Genomic DNA, 27,590 nt, shown 5'->3' on the forward strand with positions numbered 1-27,590 from the left:
CACCAGCAGAGGTGAGGAGAGAGGGTTTGAAAGATCTCGGAGCTGCTCTCTGAAAAAGATATTTAATTAAAATCACAACACTCAAAAAAAAAAAAAAACATTTAAATTGAATGCTTGGGGAGTTCCAAAACCTTTTTACAATTCTACATTATTTTAGTCATTCTGTGCCTTAATAACAATTAATTTGTATGGTGAATGAAATGTAATATTTCTTTGATGTATCTCAGTTTGATTACCCTTGCATGTATCAATTCTAAATATATAGGAACAAAGATGGAAGTGGGAAAAGGGAGTGGCTTAGGGTATAACAGAAAACAATTTGGGTTTTTTGTAATAACAGTTTGCCAATTTCAGGCTTTGTTACAACTTCATTCATTTGATTGCAAATGAGGGACCAAAAGAATTTGAATGCACATAATTAAGGATTGTGCTTGTAGGATTCCCAGTTCACTGACATTTTGTAGTGATCTGATGGGCACTTGCGCCAGGTGGTCATTGCTACATACGTCTTGTTGCTGTTGTCCTGTGAGACCTGATTTCCTTCACCCCATTGTTGTGGCTGGATCTGGGTGAAGTCGTGACCAGGAGGGCACATGTCTGGTCACAGTGGCTTCCTCAGCTCTTCCATTTAGGAGCCATGTGATATTAGATACATTAATCTTCCTGTGTGGTAGTTTCCTCAAGAGCAGAGGTAGCGATCGTTCCCCGCCTGCTGGCCGCGTGCGACTGTCGCGAAGCTCAGCAGACAAGGCTAAAGAGGGGAACTCACGCATGTTAGTGTCACTGGCATCTATTCTCAACCCCGGAAAAAACACCTGTTGTTGGAAATGGGCAGAGCCCTGCTCTTCAGGTGACCCACAAATAAACAAGAACACCGAACAGAAACTTCAATGCTAGATCTTCGAGAAACTAAGAAAAAGGGGAAGTTGGCCTTTACGACAATCTACTGAGAAGAAAACAGACAACTCCATTCCTCTTCCACGAGATCCACAGTCAAAACAACAAGGGAGGTGCCCACTAAGGATGAGATGGGTAGGCTTAGGTTTATTGGGGGGTGTGAGCTGAGGAGGGCCATCCCTGTGCCCGGGCGACAGGTAGTGTACACAACAGAGTGACCAGCGTCTGCAGTCACCCCCCAGAGGGCTGTCCCCAAGGTTTGCCTCAGGTGCACAGTGAACCGGGCCATTGCTCCCAAAGAAAAACAGTGAAGTGAGCCTCCTGTGGGGCAGCAGAGCATAATGCCTGGGAGCAAGGAGCAGGGCCTGGATGTGCACAGTGGGATAGAGAAGCAGGACCCTTGCCTCAGGCTCTGCATGTCATCCCTCGGCTTCCACCAACTGTGATCAGAAACACTCAGCAAACATTGATTTATCCACCTGCATTCTTCCAGACACTCAATACTTGCTATCTGTCTGTCTCATCCACCTGTCTATCCACCTGTCTATAGATCCATCCCTCCATCCTTCCACCCACCCACCTATCCATCCCTCCATCCCTCCATCCCTCCATCCACCATCCCTCTCTCCATCCATCCACTACCCATCCCTCCATCCCTCCCTCCCTCCATCCATCCATCCATGGGCCCACCTATCTATCCATCATCCATCCATCCATCATCTCTCTCTCTTCTTTCTTTCTCTATAACAAATTTCAAGGAAGAGATTGTGGGTAAAGAGAAGACAGTGAAACACGTACTCAGGCACAGTGAAGCAAGGCGTCCATTCTGCCTGGAGGAATTAGCATGAGCTTTACCAAAGTGGCAAATTTTAAACTTGCTCATGAAGCTTGAGTGGAAATTACTAGAGGGCAGGAAACCCACAGGTGAGTGGGAACTGCCAGCAGGCTGGTAAGGCTGAACTTTAGATGCATGAGAGGAGGGACAGGTTGACCCTGAGGTGCTGTGGAGACAACTTTGGCTTGCCTGCCTCGGGGAGGAGGACACAGACACCGTGTGCAGGAGGTGACGTCCAAGGGAAGCCGGGAGACCCTGCCCCCGGGAGCCCCAAGCCAGCCTCTCCCCCGCCTCTCCCCCCATGTCTGTGTTTTATGGTGAGCTAAGAATGGCCGTTCCACTTTAAAACAGATGGAAAACAACAAAAGAAGGAGAATTAGAATCTCAGCGTTCAGAGCAGTTTTACTGGCTGAGGGCCACATCACCCGTATGGCCGGTGGCTGTTTCCCAGGACAACAGCCGGGTGTGTGGTCCCAGCAGAGACCCCGTGGCCGCCAAGGCTCGACCACTGCCAGGCCCTTCACAGAAAAATTTTCCGAGCGGGTCTAAGCCATCTCCGCTGTGTCTCTGGGCAATTTATCACCACCCTCAGGCTTTGTTTAAAACCTAGAAGTTCCAAGCCCTGAATGGGCCCCTCTCATGAGCCCCCTCTTGGTTATTCCCAGCTTCTAAATTCTCCTGAGCTCAACACTTCTTGATCATTTTTGAAGCCCCCTCTGCTCCTCCAAACCTTGTCTCTGATATGCCCACCGTGCCCACCGTTTTCTGCCCTCCCCCGGTCCAGGCCTCAACACCAGGTGGCCCGGGCTGGCCCTCAGGGGCCCCAGGACCCAGCCTCTGGGCTGGGCCTCCCGCCCTCCCCCACCTCCTGCCACCAGGCCAGCTTCTCCTGGGAATACCTGCCCTCCCACCCTGTTCTCCTGCCCCCATGCTCTCCCACATTCACCTCTGCTTCCAGAAGCTTCTCCCGCAGCCAGATCTCTCGGACAGATGCCCACCTGCACTCAGCGGCCTCCTCCCAGCCTCCTTAGAGCTGCTTGTGCAGAATGAGGGCGCAGGCACACGCTTCTGAGGCTCAGCCCCGAACCCCTCCGGCCGGCGGCAGCAGGGCAGACAGGCGAGTGCATAGGATACTCAGCCAGCGAGCGCGCGCGACCCCAGCCAAGAATCCGGACTCTGATTAGACGCAATAAACCGCGTGAGCAAACTGCCTTCAGGGGCCACCGAACAGGACGTTCTCACGAAGAAGCGGCTTTTATGCCCCTTAGGACTCTGCATCTGTATCTCAGTTTACTTACGGGAAAGCACAGCCGTGGACCCACGTAAAGACTAGGAGTCGCTGCTACAAGTTACGCGGCGTGGGGACCCCTGAGTCCAGCCAGACCTGACGGGGCCAGGCCCCATCCGGCAGCGCAAATACTCAGGAGGCACGTCTCTGGGCCGTATTCAGTTTTGCCTGCTTTTCGTGGAAATTCAGGTCGGAAGGACACAGTTATCTATTCGCTACAGGAAATGTTATTTCAGAAGAAAGCGAGACGCACCCACTTAGTAAGACTCTTACAGGCAGTGTAGATTAATAAGGTGGAAGGTTGTTGCTCTGTTTTTCTCATTTGTCATATTTCATCACTATGAATCCCATGTCGTTTTTCGTTTTCCTGCACGAGAGGGCAGGGTACCTGAAGAGGTATCTCTCAGTACGGTGTAAGGTCGGGAGGACCTCTGATGCTGTAAATGCAAGGGTGTCATTCTAAAGGAAGGCAGTTCCATCGCATGAGTTCAGTGATGTGCTGGTGCCTAGAGGGACAGTAACACATTTTGTCTGCGGATTGATTGGAAAAAGTTTTGATTGAAAATAGCTCTGTGCGTGGAAAGAAAAAGAAAGTGCATTTTGACTTTGTTAAAGGGTAGGGGGCTTCCTCAGTTCTGGGCAGGAGGTGGCAAGAGCCGTGACGGCCTTCCAGTGCCTCCCTGCTCTGCGGCGCCCCATGGTGTCCATGCAACGAGCCCCAGAAACTGTGACTGGTCATAAAAATTACTGACACTAACGGTTTCGTACATATCTTACCAACAGGCGATAATTATTAAAACCAAAGACCTTCATTACCCGAGAGATTTGAAGTATAGAGACTCATTTTCTTTTGGAACAAAGTAGTACATGATTGATGGCCCTTAGTGAAAGGATGCTTGTGAAATGAATGCTGTCCTCACTTTCCTCCTGGGTCGCATGAGCTGACAGGCCCATCAATAAATTGTCCACAGTTCCATCACCTGCTAAAATTCTGGACAAGTCCCATCAACTCAGCGTAATCCAGGAGAAGTAGAATCTTTTGATTTAAATGTTTGGTAAAGTAGAGGCACTTTCCAGAACTTTGCTGCAATTTGCTGCGTAGACACACGTGTCTTGTTTACTTTGCTTTAGGAACTGAAATTCCTTCATTTCAAAACAAAACTTTTTCCTTGCTTATGTGGACCACATTTCTTTTACTGACCCAGTGTCTAGCCCTCACTAGGGGAAAAAATCCCTCATAAGTGTTAGATCATTTCTCCCGCAGTTTTTATATTCCTATTTTTATAACAAAATTGTAAACGATGTAAAGCCGCAGACTTTAGTCAATTTGGAGAGTCTTGTGAGCTGTGGAGTGGCCTTGCTGCCCTGGTCGGTTTACAGAACCCAGTGGGCAGGTCCCCCTGCGCGCCGCCCCCGGCCCCCCGGTCTCTGCTCAGATGTGAGACCCCCGTCCCCCCACTGCTCTGGCAGCTGCTTTGACGTGATCCTTTCATGGAGGAGAGAGGAGGGAAGGACAGACACATGGACAGTGTGAGGACTGGTCCTCAGGGCTCAGCTGACTCTGATTAGCAGAGCAGAAGTAACTCCCTGACGAGTTACTCTCCGCGTTGGGCGGGTTTGAGGGTGGGGAAGTGACCTCTGGGTCCGTGCGAGGGGCAGCGACAAGGCGACAGCTTCCCTGAGGCCGCCGTGTGCCCAGAGCATTGCCAAGCCACGTCCTTGATGTCAGGAAAGCTCAGTCTTCCGTCCAAGGTCAAAAGGTACCAATAGTGAAAGCTTAGCTCTTCTATCACTTGTATCGGAATAGGGTGCTTTGGGGCAGTTCTTGGTGGTGCTGTGATGACCACCCGTGATGTCTGTGAGGTTGTGGTCACTTCCAGACCATACCTGAGTGGGCAGGAGGGAGGTGCTGAGACGCCTGTGCCGCACGGAAGGGTGGCCTGCCGGAGGGGTCCCGGTGCTGCAGAAGGGTCTCCTGGCTCCCTGCAGCTCTCCCCTCAGAGCAATTCCTCCCTCTGCAGGGTCAGGTGAGCTGCTGACCCCTAAGCAAAGGGCATCCTGTGCCTTTAACGACCAGCACCCATCCTAATCAATCATCCAGCAATCATCTTCCCGTCCTTGTGTCAAAGGAGATTGTGAACAGCTCTAGCAACCACACTTGCTCTTGAGGGCCTGTTGGACTGTTGGGGAGGCTGGCTGTTCAGAAGGGCCCGGGAAGCGAAGCTGGGGGCGTGGAGGACGGTCGTTCCGCACGAAGGGCGGGGCTGCGGGCGCACACGGGCGTCTGCCCGTCCCCGAAGCCCTGAACGCCTGCCTTGGCCTATGTGAGTCCACACGTGTGTGCGGTTCTCTCCCCGTCACTGGCCCTCCCCCCGGGTGGCTCTTTATTAGAATCACAGAGGGAAGGGGTTTCTGTCGGGGTCTCGCCTGCACCCTGACTGGAATGCCACTCCCCAAAGCGCAGGTGCCCGCAGGCCCGCAGAGGTCCTCCCTGTTCAGCTGGGTCACCTGCACTGGACAGTGAGCCCCAAATGGCTACTGTGGCCCCTCGCAGCCGGACGGATCATCCAGTCTCTAGCGGGATGAGGGGTCTACAGGGTCCCCGTCACCCCGGCGAGCAGATGAGCGGTCATAAGGGGAACCTCCCTCCGGCGGTGATCAGGCTGGTGCGGCCAGTCGCTCCCCGCATCTTGGTGGCCGCTCCCTGACCGGGAATGCGCCCTTAATGGTTACTCAGTGGGCCCCCTGCCTCCCGCTTGAGAGCCATACGCGCTCTTCCCGCTGGTCCCCAGCTCTGCCCGTCCAAATATACACCATGTGAAAAAAGGAAAAAAGGGGGGAAAGCCAGACTTTTTCATTCGGGAATCAGCGGGTCGGCGGGTGCCGCGTCCCCCTGGGTACCTGCGCTCTGGCGTGGGCGCCCAGGGCGGGCGGGAGGCGCGGGCGGCTCTTCTGTTGCCGTGGCCCCGTGCGGGGGCCCCGAGTCATCCCTGTCCCCTGTCTCCCCAGCGAAGCGGTACTGCAAGGACGCCAGCCCCAGCAGCAGTGCCGCCAGCACCTACGCGCCCAGCAGCAGCAACCTGAGCTGCGGCGGCGGCAGCAGCGCCAGCAGCACGTGCAGCAAGAGCAGCTTCGACTACACGCACGACATGGAGGCGGCGCACATGGCGGCCACGGCCATCCTCAACCTGTCCACGCGCTGCCGCGAGATGCCGCAGAACCTGTCCACCAAGCCGCAGGACCTGTGCGCCGCGCGGGTATGGGCCCGGCGGCGCACCTGGCGGGGGCCGGGGGCGGGGCCGCGGGCGGGGGCGGGGCCGCGGCGCATCCCCACCTCCACCTCCCGCCCCCGGCGGTCTCGGCCCAGTGGTCCCGCAGGCGCCTCCCTCCCAGAGGCCGGCGCAGGTCGTGCGCCCGCCGGGCTCTGCTCGGAGGAGGCCTGACAGCGCGGGGTCCTGGGGACGCACTTTCCAGACCAGGAGAAATTGTCAGGGCTTTTAGATGAACGTTTCCATTTGGGACCCTCCTCTTTAGGACCCAGAGTCACTTCTGGAAACAGAAGGACACCACGCGGACTCCTGACGGTTCCGAGAGCTGCACAGAGAATAGGAAGCTCCAGGAGCCGTGCGCCCTGGACCTTAAGCAGAGAAGGGTGGGCAGCGCCGCGGTCAGGAGAAACGCAGGACTGCTCCCTCCCGCCCAGCCCTGGGGAACAAAGACAGTGCAGAAATCCCGTTTCCCCACGGGTTCCCAGCCAGGCAATTACAGCCGGCTTACATTAGTTCAAAACAGCATAGATGCCAAATCGGTGAGCGATACTTAGGGCGGTTCCTCGTCGATGGGCTCCTGGCATTGGGAGGAAGCCGTGCGGCCGCCGCAGCGCACAGGGCTGCCTGGCGAGACCACTAGGGGGCCGGGGACGCAGGCGGCGCGGGCGCCTCGTGCTCCCGGCCGGTGAGCCGGCACGCCGGCCCGCACCTCCTCTCCAGAACAAAGGGTCCCTCCATCGCCAAGTGCTGCTGGGCGTGCGCCTGAGCGCACAACGCTGACCGTAGTTGTTAGAAATAAGTGTAATTTGTATGAATGGAGAGAGGTCAGTAATTTTATGTTTTGCAAATGCTTTCTTCTCTATTAGTATTTTTATTCCTAGATTTTGGAGGAGTGTCAGGGGCACGCAGTTTCCGTGGAGATCAGGGCTGCTAAAATGCGAGGTTGGCATGGAGGAGATTCTGTTTAAGGGGGGAAAAAAGACACTAACCCCTTCCAGTTTTTTTCACTTTGTTAAATTTAAACTAAGACAGACAGAATTATAATCCAACACGATGAAGGCTAAGTTAGTATGAGAGCTGGAAACCAGGAGTGCACTTTGACAAGAAGAGTTCAGACAGAATAATATGCTATAATCTATCAAGGTAACAGCCCAAAGGATGGGGTTTTCCTTCCAAGCACCTCCCCTCCGCTATTGCATTCAGGGGAAAGAGCTGCTAGACATCTGAGTAGGCAGCACGTTTCACGCCAGCTCTGAAATCAAATTGCTCAAGGGAGTGTAACTCTCTGGGAAAAAAAAAAAAAATGGAGGATTGTCAGGGGTATTTTGATTTTTCTTCTCTGTCCTCCATCTGCCCTTCCTTCTCTCCCTCCTCCTGAGAGGCAGGCTCTGAGGAATTCTTGATCTGCTTAAAGCATCATAAAATTAAAAAATTTAAAAAGAAAAATAAATAAACACCCTGTACCTCTTCGTTTTTTCTAAAGCTGGTTGACTAAATTGCAGGTTTGCTGAGCCATAGAGCAGGTCAGCCCGTGATCGCTGCAGCAGTGCTGTGTTGGACTGAGATTGCACATCTTCCTGCTTAAAATGGAAAAGTCTCTCTCTACCATAGGTTTTGTATTAGAAAGTACATTTTATGTGGGGATTTTTGTTTTGTTTGGTTTCCTACTATATACCTAGAGCCTGTGCCTGATAGGACTCAATAAATATTTGTCCAAAAAATGGAAAAAAAAAAAAAAAGTAAATTCTAGTTCCTCTCCTCCATTCTTCTAAATTCTTGTGTTTTCCTCCACTCCAAGTCTTGGAGTATTAGCCTCAGTGAAACTAAAGGAGAATTTTAAGTATATATACATTTTTAGGTATTTATGTATAATCTGTACACACACATACATTTCTGAGCTCTTAAGAGGTCTTTGAACTGGAATAGAATTGAAATTAGGCACTTGTTTTTCTTCTGGCCCGGCTTATTTCTAAAGGCAAAAATGTATTAGGAAGAAAACATACAGATCTCTGATAGGTAAGTGATAGAGAGATGATAGATAGTCGATAAGAGACAAGAGAGCCAGAGACTGATGGGTGATTAGTAGATAAGAGAGTGGCGGATGCGTGTGTGCCTCTGGCAGCCAATTTCCCAGCCGCGCGTGCGGAGCAAGGCATATGGGGGGCCACGTGCTCTCGCCTTGGGCGCTTCTACACGTGAGACTGCAGTGAGCAGTTTCCAGTTTGAACTGGCGGAAGGCAGGGCTGTGGTCTGGGGGATGGATTCTCACGGTCCCTGTGTCCTCCTGTGCCGCAGAACCCTGACATGGAGGTGGATGAGAACGGGACCCTGGACCTGAGCATGAACAAGCAGCGGCCGCGAGAGGGCTGCTGCCCCATCCTGACGCCCCTGGAGCCCATGTCCCCCCAGCAGCAGGCGGTGATGAACAGCCGGTGTTTCCAGCTGAGCGAGGGAGACTGCTGGGACTTGCCCGTGGACTACACCAAAATGAAACCCCGGAGGATGGACGAGGACGAGCCCAAAGAGATTGCTGTATGTCCTTCTCACTGACTGTCCCCCTACCCCGTCCGCTCAGCATGTAAAGTTGGCACGACTGAGGACAAATGCCCTTGGCACACGCCTTAACAGAAAATGTCTTTCCTCTTGAAAAATGACCTTTAGCTGACTAGGGCTTAGAAGACATTTTCGGTTGACCCAGGAGAGATTTGGCACTAACACTGATCAGAGTGAAACAAACCATTGCCTCCTTTAAATGATGAGTTTTATTTTCTAACAAGTGTGTTTTGTTGCAGACGATTTCTGTAGGAAAATGTGTAAACAGCTTACTAGCTCATTTTTTCTGGGTGATAAATTGATAGAATGCAGGGTTTTCCTTGCAGGTAGGGAATTATAATGAGACTCTTAAATACTTAAAATGATTAATTCTGTGCGGTTAATTAGCTGGCTCATTGAAGCAAAGGACAGGGTCTGCTCTCTAAGAAACCTAAAATACGCAGAAGAGCCTACCTACCCCAGCCTAGAACAAACCACTTTAGTACCGTCACCTAAATCTTTGTTGACTATAATATTACCAAAACACCTATGTCGAGAACATATTTTTGAGGTAGTTACAATTTTCAAATTCAGATCATTAAAATAGCTATCCTTTAGGCTAAGAAAATAAATGAAAAAAAATGTTCTTTTTTAGACTGACTTTTCCTCCAGTGTTCAACTCTGAAAATTATGACATCTTTATTCTCTGAAAAATGAAAATTCTTTTTGAACACAATAGGGAGAGCGCCATCCAAGCAATAGCATCTTTACAGAAGCAGGAGGGAGGTGGAGAAAAGGGAAACGTTAGCTATTTGTAGGAATTGGCAGGGAAGGCACCTGTTTATAAGGCATTACATCAAAAGCTTATTACGCTTATTTCAAACTGATTTAAGTATCCAGGCATCTTAAAGGAGAATAGAATCTGAGTGGCAAGCTAAATTCCAAAGTATTTTTTTTCTCCTACAGTGTTAAATCGTTACTACCAAATAAGGCATGGTAGTTGAATCTTCGAATTTATTTTAATTAAAATTAAGCCCCCATAAAAGGACAGCAGTATTTCCATCATAAGGTGTCACACAAGTGAAAACCCTTGCGCTCCAGAAACACGTTTGCTGAACATCGCCACCTGTAGGAACTTCGAGGTTACTGCAAAGGCCCCAGTTAGCCAAAGTAGGTACATTCTATTAAAAAAGAAAGAAAGAAAAAGAAAAAAAGTGTTGCCTAAGAGTATTGTAAAATCACAGCGTCAGTCTAAACTGGGCTTCCCTTGCCTTGGGACTTAAAGCACATACAATACTTCTGTGGTGTAGGATACTTACCAGAGGGTGTTAGAAGCCCCAGAGTCTAAAATATCTTTGGGTAAAAATGCTTAAGCTCCGCCCAGTGATGTTGGATAAAGTGCCGTAGGTCTTAAACCCAGGTGAGCAAGGTCCACCGAGCAGCCTCTCTGCCTGCCAGACCGCTTATCTGTCCCTCCTGTCGGTACAGCTTCAGGAATTTGAATAAGGAATTTGAATTTGCCCACTGACAGGTTACCCTAAGTTTAGGAATTTAGAGCAAGTGATGAGAAATTAAAGTCGCCCAAAGAGAGAGATACTCTTTCAGCGAAGTTGGGTTTGCATCCTCAGGGTGAGGGTGCATCGTGACTTTAAGGGTAGGGTGGGGACAGGTGGGCAATGCAGGGCAGCCATCCCCTGGGGGGACGCAGCCTCTGGTCTGTGTATCCAGCGTCATCGGTGTGGCCCTGAAGCTGTGTTCTGCCCGCAGCCGGAAGACTTGGATCCCTTCCAGGAGGCTCTAGAAGAAAGAAGGTACCCGGGGGAGGTGACCATCCCGAGCCCCAAGCCCAAGTACCCCCAGTGCAAGGAGAGCAAGAAGGACTTGATAACGTAAGCATGACGTGAGGTGAAATTATCACTCTTCTGAACCTTCCCTTTCTTTGGCTTATCTCTAAACCGGGTCTGTATATGCCTTGCCGTTTGAGCATGCGACATGCGCAGCGTACAAATGTCCCCAACTGCCAGTCGGGTGGAGCGAGAGGCCAGCCGTGGACGCGCTTGTTCTGAGCGATGCTCTGTGCTCTGGAGACACCATTTCCATGTAATCCTGTGCGTTTTGCAGCTTTTCTTCAGGGCGCTTAAATCCCTGTGCAGACATTGCAGCTAAACTGGAAACAATGAAACTTTTTTCAAGCTTTTTTTTCAAACATACTTACTATTTTGGCTGTTTTGTTTTTGTTTGGTGGCAGATGTCCAACACCAAGGTGTGATGGGAGTGGTCATGTGACTGGTAATTACGCCTCACATAGAAGGTGTGCCTTCATTTTTCTCATGGTGGATTCTGTCTTTTCAATTTATTGTTTTCAGCTTACCTCAACAATGCTGTCCAAGTACAAACGTTGAATTCTGTGTCACCCCTTTAAGTGCTATATGTTGACCTTCAAAAGCATGCTAATTGACGTGTTGTATAATGTCTTTTATTTTGAAACAAACTACCTAAATTTGGAAAGTGACTTACAAACATTGAGACCAAAGGGCACAAATATTTGAATCTTATTTTTTCAAGTTTCTGGAAAGACATGTTTCCTTCAATTTCTATGTAAACATGAATTAGTTAATTATACCAACAAAATTCAATATACAGCACTTGCCCCATCGCTTTTCTGCATTCAACTTTTTAATTTCAGTTTTATGTTGTGTTTGTTCGGGAACGTAAGCTGGGCCTCGGGGCTACTCACCTGACTCTTCCGCCCTGTCTTACAGTCTGTCGGGCTGCCCGCTGGCTGACAAAAGCATTCGAAGTATGCTGGCCACCAGCTCACAAGAACTCAAGTAAGATTTAACGAAAATCCTTCTCTTTCTAAAATCTATTCACTTGGTAGTAACAAAAAGGACGTGTCGTTTGCAAAGAAAAAAATGTCTTTAAAAAGCCACCTGTGTGCGTCAGCGCCTCAATTCAGCACACATGACTGGGCTTCAGGATATTAGTCACTTCTCTGGACAATCCATCTGCCTTTTCCCTCTCATTTACCTCCAGCTTTTTCATATCGTATCCTTCTTCTATCTTGAATTTTCTAAAGTATAGGTATTTTCTCTCCAGATGTGCATGCACGTGGAAGGGAAGTTTTACAGAGTTACTCAAACTTTTAGGAAGTGATTGATTGTAATGTAAAAAGTCAAAAATTGATTTCTTAAAAGTCAGTAGTTAATACGATCACTTTAAAAATGGATATTTAAATAGCACGAATGACAAAAGCCCACCATGACCGTAGCTAATTCCTTCAGAGTGTACTGTGGCTGTAGCTACGGAGACTCCTTAGGGCAGTGATAACTCCCAGTTAACTAAGGCTTTTACCAGTGCACAGACAACTCGGCCCTCTCTCTCCTCTGAGCCTGTAATTTTCTCTATCTTTTCGTCATGAATCTGGTCAGCTACATTTACACCACCAGACTAAGGGTTTTCTTCTTTGTGTGTGTGTGTGTGTGTGTGTGTGTATACACACACATATATACATATATATATATATATATATATACACACACACACACACATACATATGCACATATATACATCCATATTCAGTCACTAGACAGGTTTTGGAAGAAGTCAGTCCAAGCCATTGACATCAGATTAAGACCTTTGGTCATCTAGTTAGAAGGGATATTCAGGTGTCTGTAAGGAAAGAAGGGCAAGACTTGAACATTCCATATCATAATGAGAATCTAGATTCCCAAATAATTGTTTTTAATTACCTGGCCTGTTATAAAAATCATCACGTCAAATTGCTCAGCTTCCATTTTGTTTGGAAATGGCTTTATTTCCAACGCAGAGAAGATTCTGTTTTCAGACCCTGTTGGATTCCTTTCCCAAGGACCCCACCCCGTGCTCCCACTCCCTCGAGACAGACCAGGGCATCCGCAGAGCGCGGGTTCTGTTTCACACCGTGTCGTTTTTTACAGGATCCCTGCCCAGGGCCCTAGCGCCATAGATCACCTGCTCATGTTCAGTGACCTACTGAACTAGCCCTTCCGGCACGAGACCCTGGGAGTTCTCTTCATGGCGTGTAAACACCAGGAGGTCGTCCTCTTACTTAACAGCTGTAAAGTCTGTAGCCGTCCTCGCGGTGCCTGACGGACAAATAGCTTTTAGAACCTCAAATGGACAGAATTAGCAAGAACCTCCCAGGCCGCTGTGTTAAGACCTCCTTTTTGCACGGCTTGAAACCATATTCCCCTAACGATCAAAACGTGGTTAACTGCACTTGGAACTTGGCTAACATCAGAACGTGGCAACTTCCCTTTGACTCTCTTGCTGAGGAATGCTTTGCCATCTCCAGTTCCAACAGGCCTGCTGTAAACAGGGAAGCAGCCTGTGGACGACTTGCATCTGGTGTGGCTTCTCCTTGGTGGTCTCCAGACCCCAGAGACCAGAGTGGGCTTCTGATGGGTCTGGTTTTCATGGCTTTGCATCCTCTGACTTTGGGCTTGGAAGGCTGTGTTGATCTGGAGTCCCAGGCAGACCTGCTTCTCCTCCGCTGCTGACTCTTTCTTCTTGTCCTGTCTTCTTGGAAGATGGCGTGATGGTCCACACCATCTTCATCTTCAGAGTGGGGTCCGAGTTCTCTTCACATCCTCCTGGGCGGTGTCGGGCTGTCTGTTCCCTCCTCCCTCCCTCCCTCCGCCTGGGGGTCGGGGTGGGAGGTGAGTATCTCCCAGAGGGCGATGGCTTCTCCTGATTGACGCTGATCTAAAGGCCACAGTCACCTGTAACTTGTCTTTGCAGCAAGTGAATCCCACTTCAATGGACCCTTTTTCTGGAAAATCCAAACTTGACCAATTTTCTGAAATGATTTGTTTTTAAGAATGGATCTTCAAAACTAGGGGTTTCACTTACACGTCTACTACAAATAGTCTGATGTTTAAATGACCATCTTTTACTTAACGATAAGTCTTTCTCAACTGAGGGAACCATATATTTTAATGTGGTTTTTTTCCTTTAATCTTTTAATTGATGACAGCCCTCCATCCATGGCTTTTTCATGCGGGTCATAAAGCCTTTCCTGTGCACAGGAGCAGAGATGAATCCCTTTAGGATTTGCAACTGCTTTCTCTAGAATAATTCATGCATGTGCTCTTTTCAATAGCTTATTCTTTACATATGTATTTTAAAAGCTTTGGTCAATTTCCGCTGCACAGCCTCTTGCCTGATTGAGAGAGTCCTTGTGTGATGCAGTGATCTCCACTTCTTCATAGAGACACCTTAGGAAGTGGGTCCCAATTGCCTCAAAAATGTTTCTCACTTCTGCAGCAGCTAAGAAATAGAACCTCCTGGGAATGTTCCCCTCGTCACTTCTGAGGTTGAATTTTGTTAGTTGGCCGTTAACAGGACATTCTTGATCTCAGACACACGAGTTTTGCCAGATACACTCTGGGTCTTGGGTCCTCCATCCTCTTAAACTTCCTGAGATAAGACCTTGCTCCATTCTCATCTAGAACAGCACATGTGGGATAGTCTTAAAAAGAAGCCGATCGTGTTGTCGAATTATGTGCAATATGTAAACTGAACCTGTATTAAAATGTAATGTGTTCGTGAATATCATTCAGTCTCTGCAACTATTGCTTTCTTGTCCCTGGTCCGTCTGGCGTAGAAAACAGGTTGGTGGCTGGGTCAGAGGCAGGTGACAGCACTGGCGGAGGGAGCCCCAGAGGCAGGCGAGGGGACCTGAGATGACCGCGACCCAGGGCCCCGAGACTAGCAGCGCCTCTCATGATGCTACACAGATGCCCAGGAACAGCCACCCCCCCAGAGGACTCCTGACTGCGACGTTCATTGAGACCCCAGGCCAGGAAGAAAACAAAAGAATGAAATTGTCCAAATGAATGTGATTTTTTTGGTGAGGACTCTGCCTGACAAGAGGGAAGTTTCTTCTCTAAAAGTTTCCTTGGCTAAGATCCCCTGAAAGAACTTGCAAATCACATCACATCATCCTCGGCCTATATTTTTGTAAGAAACCACATCCTCCCAGCCGGAAATTCTTTTTCCTACTTCCAGATGCGAGATCAGCACAGACACGGGCGTGATGCAGGTGTTTTAGCCACCTCCATGACCGGTTTAAACCGGTTAAAAACTGACTTAGATCAGAGGCAATTAGCTCTAAAAACAGGCCCCCAAATTGGCTCCCGTTCACGCTCAGTTGGCCACATTTAGATTCTCCCTTGTTATTCCTGTCTTTGTCATAGAACCAGAATCCCTGTGGTTAATGAGGGTCCTTGCAGGAGAAGGAATTGTCCGTCCCTGGTTCTCTTTACTTCTTCACCTTTGGACTTTGATTTAATCCTCGTGGGGTGGGTGGGGTCCTCCTTTGGGTTCTCTGACATTTGAATCGTTCTTGTGTGTTCTGTCTTTCCGAGGCATGTCTCCCAGGTATTTTCACCTTAGACGCAGAGGAATTTTAACCACATACTCAAAAAAAAAACCTTGTTTAAAACCTGGTTACCTATATTTAAATAAAAGAATTAAAATTTTGAACTTAGGCCAAGATATGACTTTTCTCTAAGGGATCCCTATTTCTAGAATTTCCGAGGGCTTATTTCTTCAGCTATGCATGTCGTGCTGGCGTTGGGAGGATTATTTACCAGGGTCTAATAGAGCCTCACTCCGCCCACAGCTTCCACTCTTTCGGGTGCAGGAAGTTCACCCGCTTTCAGTGCATACCAGGTTCTGAGAACTAATCCTCATTTCGATTACCTTCCGCCTTCCCGGTTCACAGTAGTAAATCCAGGGGACTTTGTGAATTACAGCTGCCGTGGACTGAGGGCTGTGGCCTTCACAGAGGACATGTCTCTGCGTGGAAGGATGTGTGGACCCCTCTGTACAGTTAACGCCTTACAGTAGAAGTTATGCTGAGGTTCTGGCCCTCACGTTGGGGGAGGCATGTGATACGTGATCTTTCACTTCAAGGAGTACCCCTCAGACGCCCTCCTTTCAGTTAGAAAATCATTTTATTCCGTAGCAGCAGGGCCACCTGAGCACACCTGGTGCATACGCGTGAGTGTCTGTGGGGGAGAAGGGCACCAGCCTCAGGCATCTGGGGCTCATGTCACACCATAGACACGACCTGCTGGGACCCGGTGAGCAATGCACACCTGAGATTTAGACGAGGCTCGGAGCCTTCTCTGCGCGCCTGGCCCTTGAGAAGGTGGGGGGCTTGGACCCACCTCTCAGGTGTGGAAACTGAGTCCGGGCAGTTGGGCAGCTCAGTCAGTAAGTGGCCGTCACCAAACTTGGCCCAAGCGCCTTTTCCACACTTCATGCTACCGTTTCAAAATTAGTGTCCCTTTAGGGGTGTTGGTTTTCGATGGAGAATTAAAGGTTTATGCTTAACTACATAAAAATAGAAATTCTGAGTTTCTTTCTCTGAAGTTTTTAACTTTAGGTCTCATGCAGTGTTTTCTCATAACCCACACGGGGGACTAAACAGGGGATTGGGTCCTGTGAAGCTAAACTTCCAGGTGGGACATGACCAGCAGTCGTGGAAAACTGTTCACAGGGGTTTTGTCATCCCCAGGAAGAACCTCGTCCCACAATTTCTATTTCAACATCTGTAAAATGTTGATAAAGTTTGTGCTGCAGCATTTTTCTAAAAATACCCTAAGAAGTACAGCTTGCAGCAGATAGATTTTTATTTAACCATAAGTAAGGTCAATTTAAAATAAGTCCCATATAGGAAATTCAGGGGAGCACAATATAGGAAAACTTCTACAATAAGGATGTTTGAGGATGACTCCAGTTATACACACACACACACACACACACACACACACACACTCACCCACAGACACACACTCACAGCGCACACACACATGCTCACGCACTCACACACACAAATACACACATGCTCACACACTCACACAGACACACTCTCACACGGACACACACTCACGCACACACAATCACATACAGTCACCCACTCACACACACCCACTCTCACATGCGCGCACACACTCTCACAGTCTCACACAACACTCTCACACACACATAGATTTGCACACATGCACTCACACAAACTCACTCTCACGCACGCACTCACACATACAAATACACATGCTAACACACACACACTGACACACGCACACACAATCACATACACACCCACTCACACACATGCTGACACTCTTACACGTGTGCACATTCTCACACTCATATACACTCTCACACATAGACTCTCACACATGCACACGCACTCACACTCATGAACACACACGCACAAGCTCTCACACTCACACACACTCCCACTCCAACGAATGAACACACAAACACATAGTAAATAAAGCAATGCAGTGTGGCTCTGGCCTGGGTTCACTGAGTTTCTTATTAACGGAGGGTTCTGGGGGAAAGCCTGGGTTCTTCTCTCTGTTTCTGGAACAGGCGGACTTAGCCATGTAGCGTCATAGGGCCCACCTCCCTGGATGCTGGCGCAGCTGCCAAGTGTCATTGGGTAGTTTGCTGTTGTAACTGGATCTGCCAGGAATCTCCCTTCCTGCTACTTCTCTTTCTAATAGCCGACATTAGACTCACATTATTTAAATCCCTTCTTTTAATATTTATTTATTTATTTATTTATTTGGTTGTGCTGGGTCTTAGTTGCCACAGGCATGCTCCTTAGTTGCGACTCCAGGGCTCCTTCGCTGCGGCTTGCGGGCTCCTTAGTTGTGGCATGTGAACTCTTAGTTGTGGCACATGGGATCTAGTTCCCTGACCAGGGATCAAACCCGGACCCCCTGCATTGGGAGCATGGAGTCTTAACCACTGCACCACCAGGGAAGTCCCTAGACCCAGATTATTAAGGGAGAGTTCCAGGGGTTTGAGTCTGGGGTTATGTTTTAATCACCTTTAACCATTTTCAGATGCAAATCAACAAAAAACAAAACAAAGCAAAAAACACAGGAAAACGTTGATATTTAATTTATTTTATAAAGGGATCTGCGCTTTACAAAAGCAACTGCAGAGTTCTCTGGCAGTATTTGAATGCAGTCTAGGTGTGTTTGTCTTTGGTTTGTTTATTCTCCACCATCTTCCAGGTTTGGGTGCAGGTTATGAGGAAGTTTGCAGAGTGAAAAACCAGACTTCAGTCGTCAAAGAAAGGCACAGGTGTAGGAGGGAAGTTGACTAATCAAGACACAGCTTTGTACCAATAAACTCTTTCTGCAAAACAAAACACAGAGACCGGCCTCTCCCGTCAGAGAGGCGTCAAGTCCTCATCTGTGAAATGGGAGAGTCCTGGTACCCGGCTCACTGTAGATGTTCAGTTATTGTCACCGTCACCACGGCGACACACGCAAGTCCCACAGCTCGTGTTAAACTGCTGGGCTTTGTGACAACATTAAGCAGAATTCAAAGGAGGAAAATGTAAGCGTTAGTTTAACGTTTACTTAATGACTTCTGTGACCTCCCTGAAATAAGGAGAACTTTAATTCACTCCAAAATCTTCTGAGCCTCTGGCTTTGGGGACTTTATAGCAAGTCCTTTAATTTAGAAAGAAAAATAAAGAGAAGAAAGACACTGCGGCAGTTACATCCGTTGGAACCCTGGGGGTGGGCGGTGATTGCAGAAAGGGGCGCCTGTGTGCTGGGCTCTCCCTGCCATGTTTCTGTAGTGCCTTGTGTATGTGTGTGCGTGTGCGCGTGTGTGCACGTGTGTGTGAGTGTATGCAGGTGTGCACGTGTTCATCTGCGGGCCAGCACAGGTGTTCTCACATCTGGTTGTCGCCATCAGCGTGTGGGCGGCATTCTGCTGCCCCGGGAATCATTTCCTCCCCTCTGTGCTCACATCCCCTCAGTAAAGAGGGATGTTCTGCAAAGTCCCTGAGCCTCGAGTCGGAAGCAAAAACCGGGAGAGGGCATCTCCCGGAAAACCATAAACAGAGCTGTTTCATTCTTTCGTTTTAAAAACTTGTAATCCGCACCCAGAGATAAGACACCATTTCTGCCCTCAAGGCACCATGGCCAGTCCCGTGCAGGGCATCCTGGGAGGCGACCTTCGGGGTTGGGGGGTGGCTGGGGAGCAGAGGTCGTGGGCCAGTGCCTAAGCTCAACTGGTCCAGGCGCAGGCAGCAGACGGACACACTGAGGCCGGGAGGAGGCCGTGCTGTCGGGGCCGTGGAGGGGCCAGCGAGGGGCCGGGCAGAGCCGGCTGCGGGGAGCATGGTCCGGGCAGGGGACCGGAGCCCCGAGCGCCGCTCAGCCGGGTTGGGAGTGGAAGCAGAGGGGAGTCAGCCGTCCAGGCCGAAGCAAGGCTCATTGCAGGCGGTCTGTCATACTGAGCACCGCCCCACGGGAAGGTGCCTTGGCTTGGCCCCCTGCGCTCTTAGGGATCCCTTCTCTCCTCAAAATGAGGGATTTGCTGGGTGGGCTGAAAGGCTGCCGTAAAATCCGGGCTTCGTCGGCTCGTAGAAACTGAATTTTTAAGTTGTTCGTTGGTGCCTCATCACCCATTTTCATTGAAACTAAATGAAACGTGATGAATGTGGACCAGATCCCCGATCCACTAGCAGCCAAGTCACAAACTAATTAAAGTCTTGTGTGAAAGCTCTGTAGGCCTGAACCATCCTCCTTAGGGCTCCTGGTCGAGGGGTGTCACTGCAGCAACCCCTGCTCCCCGGCCCTGGAGAGGCAGCATCCTTTTTTGTTACCTCAAGTGTGGATTCAGCTGGCATCCGTGTTTCATTTCACCTTCAACCTGCCTTACTTGCTGTCTTCTGGGCTAAACCAATCTGTCCTGTCACCTGAACAGTCCATACACTGGCCATTTAAAAACGAGCTGACAGTGGCCACTGTGTCTGACCTGAGAGGAAGCCCTCCCGGGGATGGGGCTGAATTTCTAACTTACAGCTGGCCTTGAGATTTTCATGTTTTTTATTGTGAAAAACTTGGGGAAGGTTTTAAATCCAGAACAAGGCCACGAAAAAGGCCTTCCTTACGAAATATTTCTTAGCATTCCATTCCTCCGTTTTGAAATGGTGAAATTTTAATACAGATACCAGACAGTACTGAATGATACTATTTCTAAATAAATAGAACACAATTTGTCATCTAATCCAAACTAAAATAATCCACCTACTACAAACTATTTGAAAATGACTCTTTGAATAAATTCATTTTTTAACTGCAAAATTACTTTCTTTATACAATTGAGAATATAAACCATACAGCATATTTGGTACATGTGAACAGAAGGAAAAAAAATGTTTTCCTTACAATTTTAAATACTGCCATTTTAAAGGTACTTTAAATGTATGTACATATGTATTTAAATATGCTGCGTGTCAATGTGTAAACACACACTTGTGTGAATACATGGATTTTGCTGCCTGTGTTGTCAGGCCAGGACTCAAAGCCAGACACACGGCCCTTCATAAAACGTGTTGAATTGTCTGAGTCCTCTCCATACATTACATCTAGTTAAATTTGGCCTTTCCTGATTATTGGGAATCTGGTCCCATTTTCATTTCATTCTGGGCTCCTCTGGGGCAGTTCTGACAAATGGGCTTCCTTCAAGCTCAGCGGCTGGTCACCACCCCAGCCCTGAGCTACCAGAGAAGCTGCTTCTGTGAAGGAAATGAGGGTCTGACCAGCCAGGAGCAGGTTACGTTGGCCTTTAATTGTAAATTTGAGGTTTTATTCCCGTAAACACTTCACTAATTTATAGTTTCCTCGAGCAAAATGAGCGAATCTGGAAATAAAGTAGACGTTCCCTTTGGGAAGTTACCAGCAAGGATTTCGGAGGGCATTTTTTGCTAGCAATTTCAGGAAAGAGAACCATCCTCTTTGGGTTTCTTTCTTGATTGGAAAGACTGGCTCTGAGCGGGTGAAGGGGGTGTTTGATGGGCCGAGGCCGGCCTGGGAGCCTGGATGCTTGTAGGGAGTGATCCCACCTGTCTGCGCATTTGACCCGTCTGTGTATGTAACGTACCTGTGTACTTGTCCCTAAACGTGATCCCTGATCTTCCAGGAGCCACAATTCAAGGAAAATCACATCCCTTCTATTCCATTCTCTCTTTTTTGCATTTGTACAAAGAGAGACGTGTTCCAGACACCTGTGGATTCTGCTTAGCTGTCTGCAGGTGGTCCGCGTGCTTAATCCTGTTCTCTGTCCACAATAATCCTGCTACCTTCAAAGAGAATTGGAGAATATTGGGATAGTAGAGAGAGACGAGAACTCCCACTCTTACCTGACCTTTTTAAGGAAACAAAAACTTAAGTGCAAATACTTTCTTAATAATCAAAATGAAAATGTGATCTGGCTTTACAAAATGAGTTTCTAACTTACACGACTGTCCAGCAGCACTTTGTGGGGTGATGGCGATGCCCAGGAGGACAGCCTCAGCCACACGTGGCTACTGAGCGTGCGAGGCCACTGGGGCTGAGGAACGCATTTCTAATTGCACTTCGTTTTCTGAACTCAGATTTAAGTAGCCACACTGTCAAGCGGACATCCTTAGTGGACAGTGCCACATGGAACCTTAGACTTCATGGATACTGTTCGTCATATATACTCTTACTACATTTTAATACACATTCAGGAATATTTTAGTCCTACAACTGAAAAGTTTATGATTTTTTTAGCGTCTGTGTCCTCAACATTTTTGTTATATTATTAAGCCATTGACAGAGAGGTTAGCCCTTTTATATTTACATGCTGTCCTCTTTTTAATTTAATGCCATTTATAGACAGATTAAAACTAAATATTATATAAGCTTCACAGTGTGTTTTCAGAACAGAATATTTGCATGTTACACCAAAACCTCACTGTTTCGGACCATTCGGGCAGTATTCAATACAAGGTAGTGGAGAGCCTCCGTTATGTTATTTTAAAAATATGTTTGACTTTATTACTTTCAAACTTGTACAGAGATTCAAGTCTAGTTAAGCAGGTGTCACCAAAGGGAGCTGTGTAGGCCCCCTAAGGACTAAGTGATCCTGGCTTATAATTAGCATAAGCATTATTAATACTTGGGGCATCGAGGTTGTTAGAAGCCTGCTCTCCACTAGTAGCTGGAATACTTCTCTTTCAAGCTGGCTTCTGCCCTTAATTATCCGCTACCTGTGGGGAACGCTGCCCCACGGAAGTGACCTTCAGGCCCTCCCCATCCCAGGTAGCATTAGCGGCCGGATCCTGAGGATGCCACCGCAGCGTACGGCGCACAGCCCGGGGCTCAAATTGGTGGCTTCTTTTAGCTCACTTTCAACCCCAGGGCCACAGAGGGCAGCTCCATCTTGGCCTCGGCGGGACAGGGCCACGCACCTCCCTGCTCCACGCCCCCGCCACGGGCGCTTGGATGGCGGCTTCGCATCCCCTCCGCTCTTGTCCTCCTGTGGTCAGGTGGTGGTGGTGCCTTACTACACGCCTGCCCTCTGTTGAGAGGAATTGCAATCGCCCATCGCTGGCACGTGTAAGGGGCTCTTGGCGAAGAGGGGGAGAGTGTGATTTTAACAAGACCACGGCATTTTTAAATGACATTTTTGGAAACAAAGCTACTATACGCTCCAAAACTTGAGAAAGTGGGGGAAGAAAAATTATGTATAATCTCATCTCTCTGATAAATGTTAACTAATTATTATTAATGATATTATTAATCACATCCCTCGAGGATCTTGAGGCCTGCTTCTTTGTGTACTGTGTAGGTTATGGAATCTCTAATAGCGGCATAAAATTCCTGGGGTGGGAGGGGATGTTTCTGTAGCTTCCCTCTTGGCCTGGAACGACGAGCAAACACAGACCCAAGCCCCGGGAACGCGGGCGGCTGGTGCGTGCACGGTCCCCCGGGGCCTCGGCCCCGTGAGCCGACAAGGGTGTCTCCGCCCAGTTAGGATCTCGGGTGGATCACAGACGGGACGGGACGGTACCCTGTGAAGTGAGGTGACGAGCTCTGTGCGTATACGGCTCACTTTACAGACCCGACAGCTCCCACAGCTGAGCCTGAAACAAGGACCACGGGCTAAGGGCATGTGTTCTTCCTGGGGTCTGCGTGTAAAACCCCGTGTGCGGGGAAACAGCAGGAACACGGGCCCCGCATGCTGGCAGGGACGCCTGGGGGTCCGAGGAGGGACAGCCAGGGGAAGGTTCCAGAACGTGAAGCAGAGCGTCAGGGATCAGATCCCATCAGGTCTGCAGGACCTGGCAGGACTCTGATCTCCACTCTGAGGCGGCTGGGTTTCGGCACAGCAGAGACATCACCTGACGTCTTCCACTCATCCCTCCAGTTCCTGCCAAGAGGAGGTCAGGAAGGCCCATTGGGAGGCCGTGGCGACCCTCCGGGTTGGAGATGATCCCACAGGCGAGGTCAGGAGCACAGCAGCTGCAGGAGCGGTCAGAACCTGGGGGCTCTGCCCGAGGAACACGATGTGGCGTGAGTGTGAGAGCATCCGCGCCACCCAAAGGTGCCCCCAGCACCTGCAGTTTCCGAAAACAGGAGGAGCCTGCGGGGGAGTCGGGGGGGGGGGGGGGGGGGGGGGAGTGGGCCAGGCTGTGGAGGGTTGAATGTCCTAGGTGGTCAGGAGAGGGTCGTGTGAGCACCCGCAGAGTTCGTGAGAGACGGGGGCTGGAACCCTGGATGTGGAGGTCGCCAACATACACATGGCGAGTAAAGCTGATCAACTAGCAGAATGAATCACCGGGAGTGAGTGTCGGCGGAGAAGACAAGGACCGAGGCCACAGCCCAGCCTCCGGGTCTCCTGTTTGAACTCAGTGGGAGGAGCCCCGGGGTAACCTGATCACTTCCTGGAAACGGAAATTATCACAAAACTTCCAAGCCCGTCACAAATACGTTCCCTCCGATGTCTGGCAGGCCCCTTTCCTCCCAATAGAATGGGGCAGCACCAAGGATTTCCCACTTACTGACGGTGGCAGCCAGCCCACAAATCGCACCACGGGCTGTGTTTGGATGGGACGACGTTTCAAAAAGGAAATAGTATATCTGACTTGTGAAGATAGCTCTGTAACCACTGGGGACCATTTAAATGTGACTGTGGTGATGCGTTTTTTTCCTTAACACATTGTCAGAGCGACAGGACCTCCATCCATCGGGGTAGGGGCCTCACCTGCCCACTTTCCCCTGACGCTCACTCTTCTTGCCGGGCTCCTTGGATAAGTCAGGCTGAGGCTGAACGGACGCACTGGGAGAAGGTTGGGAAAGTGTGAAAACGAGGGCCTTTCGGAGCAACTGTTTCCGGCAATGATCTGATTATCAAACGGTGCTGCTTCCACTCTTGCCGTGAGGATCACATCCACACTTAAGGCGGGTGACCCCCAGCTCTGAATCGGGCAGAGAGGGAGGACGGTGAAGCTGGATGTACTTTCATGGGAGACTAGCCTTGGTTTCACCTTGAACGTAGATTTGCACACTGTTTCACCTTGAGGCTTAAAGATGGCTTGAGAGATCCTGAGATGCATATTTCTTAATTCTTCAAGTAACTGTCTACAATGTATGCATACTTCATGGTGCAAGAACTTTCTGGTGCCCTCCCCCTCTTGGCCCTTTGCAAAGCAGGCACATCCCCTTGAGGTGACCTTCCTTGACCCTCCTCTCGATCCAAATCCACCGTCTACAGGAGCCCAGCCATGGAGCCAGGTCAGCCCTTCGCTGAGCTGGCTAATCCCCTCACCTGGGCTTAGATCCCACAGCCACAACGCCGGCGCCCTGGCTTCTTTCTGCAGACATCATGTCCCATCTTACACTGTGGCTGTGTGGTCACGTGGACCGGACACAGAGCAGAGGTTCCTGAGGGCACCCCTCAGGACTTCAGCATCCAACTCCTTCTCAACAGCACTTCGCACTGCGCTGGGAACCCAAGCCGTTGAGTAAATCAGTCAACGAATCAGAACAAGATGACTTGTACAACATAGCCTGGTAAAGAGCCCAGGAATTCTGCAGGGAGAACTGCGGAGGGAAAGTAGTGGGGTCTGCAGACAGGTCAGCCAGGTGACCTTGGGCAGATGCGGCCACGTCTCTGAGCCCCAGACCTCCACTGTGGAGGGAGGGGATTCGGCCAGATGACCTGGAAGGTTCTGGTGAATTCGGAAACACTGTTGCCCTGGGTGCAAAGGAGGCAGTGGTGGCGGGCTAGCTCTATGAGGTCGCCTCTGTACAGGGGACAGAGCTGCACATGGGCGGCATCAGTGTCAGGGACGTGCGGAGGTGAAAGCCAGGTGGCACATGCATGGCGCGGCCCTGGACGCGTTCTGCTGCTGGACGCACGTGGCGTCTCCTGCACCAGGACGGCGATTTCCGAGTGAGTAATGGAGGAAAGACATACCTTCTTGGTTGCTGGATGGGAAGCCGGGGAGGAAACAGCATCACTGTCCAGTGGGAGGCCAAGCTGCCCGTCAGCTGTGCCCTGAGCCCTGCGCAGACTCGCAGCATCCTTGTGGGGCGGGGGGGCAGGGATGGGTGCGGAGGACGAGAGCCAGGCCCGGCCAGCACTGGCCACAGGTCAGTGGAGCTGGAGGGCCTGAGCACAACTCTGAAAAGGGGAAGAAGAAGCACTTCTCTCTCCCGACCGCCAGGCCACTTAGTCAGCAGCGCAGAGGGGTGCAGGCAACCCCTTTACAGCTGGGGACCTAAGACTTACGGGAAGGGACAGCTTGCATCGTTCCACGTCTACCCACCCCACGTTTAAAACTTGTCTAAGAAAAAGAAAGTGAGTTTTACCTGTTTTCAAGACATGGCTGTTTGTGGAAGGCAGTGAGATGCTTATCCTCTCGCCGGGGGAATCGGGGCACCTCCCGTGGTCCCCCCGACCTCCTCCCTCCTGACTGTAGCTTCTCTCTTCCTGCAAAGCCCCCCCATAGACCCCACCCCCTCTGCCATCTCTGGCCGTCCCTGGCGGTCTCTCTCCAGCACCTGTGACATGTGTTAGATTGAAGAGATTTGTCCTTTCCGAGACTTTCAGTTCAGATGTTTTTCGGCCATATAACTTTGCGTATGCTCTCTTCTCCAAAGTTTTTGACTCCCAAGGAATGTGTATCTATTCGTTGGACTTTCCATTTAGGTTTGTTTGTTTTAAAGTGGAATGGGCTGTGTTTTCAGTTTAGCCCTCTCACCGCATGGGGTCAGGGCTCCCTGGGGGCCACGGGCAGGTGGGCTCAGAAGGGCTGGGCTGGGGGCAAGCGCAGCACCTGGCACGGGGCCTGGGTCACGCTCAGCACTGGACACGTCCCTGGTGAAGTGAAGTGGACTCCAGTCATTGTTGCTACTTCTGGCCTCTTTCCAAAGGGAGGTCTGTTTCGGCTGAGCCACACCTTCCTGCCAGAATCATCCCGCAGTGACTCGGTCACGCTGTCGCCGTGTACTTGGGGTCTTCGCCGTCTCTCTCAGGTGTTTCTGCTTTTCTCCCCGTGTCACGTCATGACAAGATTTTTTTCGCCCTTGAAAATGCCTGTCTCTGGCTTTAAGTTCCTCGGGGCTATCAAATGGAGCCAGTTTTTAAGTTAAGTAGGAATAATTTAAAATCCTGTTTATTGCTTCATTGTGAGTATTTGAGGTCTGTCGATTAACTGCTTTCTTTGTAAAAACCCTTTTAAAAGTCCAGGCGGGACATTCGAGTTGCACTGATAAAGGCCCCTTAGATACCAGGAGACATTTTCACACCTTCGGGTTTGCACAAGTGCGACCTAGGAAGGGCAGTAAGCGTCAAGAGGTGACCTCCTCCCACCTCTGGGTGGTCCCGGACTCCCTTCCGGGGACTCAGGAGCAGGCCCAGGGCTTAGCGGCGAGGACCCCCAGCAGGCCTCCTGGCTCCAGGGCCCAGCCCTGCCGCCCTCTCCCTTCTACGTCCCGAGCCGGGCATTGTGGACAGCCACCTGATGGTTCACGGTAAGGACGAGATGGGCTTCTGTCTGCAGAGGTCTCAGGACAGCGCCGGCTCCCAGAGAAGAGTTTCTTCATGAAGGACTGAGGCCTGAGAGGAAACAGGAAAGCAGGAACGGCCCATGGGGGCCTGGTGGGCCAGGCCAAGGTGCCTCCGCAGACGTGAGGCCAGCTGGGTTGGGGGTGAGGGAGGTCAGGGGAAGAAAGACAAAGATAATCAACCCCCAAAGTCTGACCCAATTCCAGCAACAAATGAATGAAACGCAACCTCTTATGTTTGAAACTCCAACAACCAAGATCAAAATATTTCAAAGATAAAAGGATTGCATTTTCCTAATATGTCTTTTTCTCTCTCTTGTCTAATATGGTATTATTTTAAAATGCTCATATCAGACGTGCAAATCAGGTTTAAAATCATCAAATAAAAATGCCCATCAGCCCATCAAACTCACATCAGATCTCACCCCCTACTAATTTCACTCTCTTCTCCCCACTTTCTGAATTCTAAAAATTTTCCCAACTGGCATATTTTGATCATCTTTTTCTCTGTCATTTCTTTACTTTCCAATGTGCCTTGAGTACTTGCTGCAGTTCCCTTGCCTTTTTTGGATGACGTGTGTTTTAAGACGAGCACATGGTGGAAACAGAGGCATTGTTATTCCCTGGGCATCGTTGTGGGTCAGAACAGTGCCAGAGATATTGAGAAACCCTCTCTTTCTTCTCTCCCCATTTCGTAGATCTAAAGCAGACTAGATCCCGATGTCCTAGGCAGTCTAGTCTACAACAGATAGCATTTCAAATTTCCTAGTTACATGCCGGCTCCACCGGGGTGAGGCTGCACCCACGTCCCCTGGACTAGTTAGCAGGCAGTGTATCGTGGACCGTGCTGTAGCTTTTCCACA

At 49.8% G+C, this 27,590-nt stretch overlaps 1 protein-coding gene across 3 annotated transcripts in view; it reads left to right on the forward strand.

Annotated features, from left to right (window-relative positions):
* The window catches only part of MYT1L (myelin transcription factor 1 like), a 133,520-nt gene that overhangs the window by 54,761 nt on the left and 51,169 nt on the right, over nucleotides 1-27,590 (forward strand). For all 3 annotated transcript variants that reach the window (XM_029232120.1, XM_029232123.1, XM_029232124.1), the window contains exons 11-14: nucleotides 6,030-6,277; nucleotides 8,585-8,821; nucleotides 10,589-10,710; nucleotides 11,584-11,652. In XM_029232120.1, coding sequence (XP_029087953.1) covers nucleotides 6,030-6,277; nucleotides 8,585-8,821; nucleotides 10,589-10,710; nucleotides 11,584-11,652 — 676 coding nt within the window. The remainder of the gene's footprint in view (nucleotides 1-6,029; nucleotides 6,278-8,584; nucleotides 8,822-10,588; nucleotides 10,711-11,583; nucleotides 11,653-27,590) is intronic.

This window comes from Monodon monoceros, unplaced genomic scaffold, assembly GCF_005190385.1.
Source record: "Monodon monoceros isolate NGI ecotype Baffin Bay Population unplaced genomic scaffold, NGI_Narwhal_1 Super_Scaffold_19, whole genome shotgun sequence".
NCBI lineage: Eukaryota > Metazoa > Chordata > Mammalia > Artiodactyla > Monodontidae > Monodon > Monodon monoceros.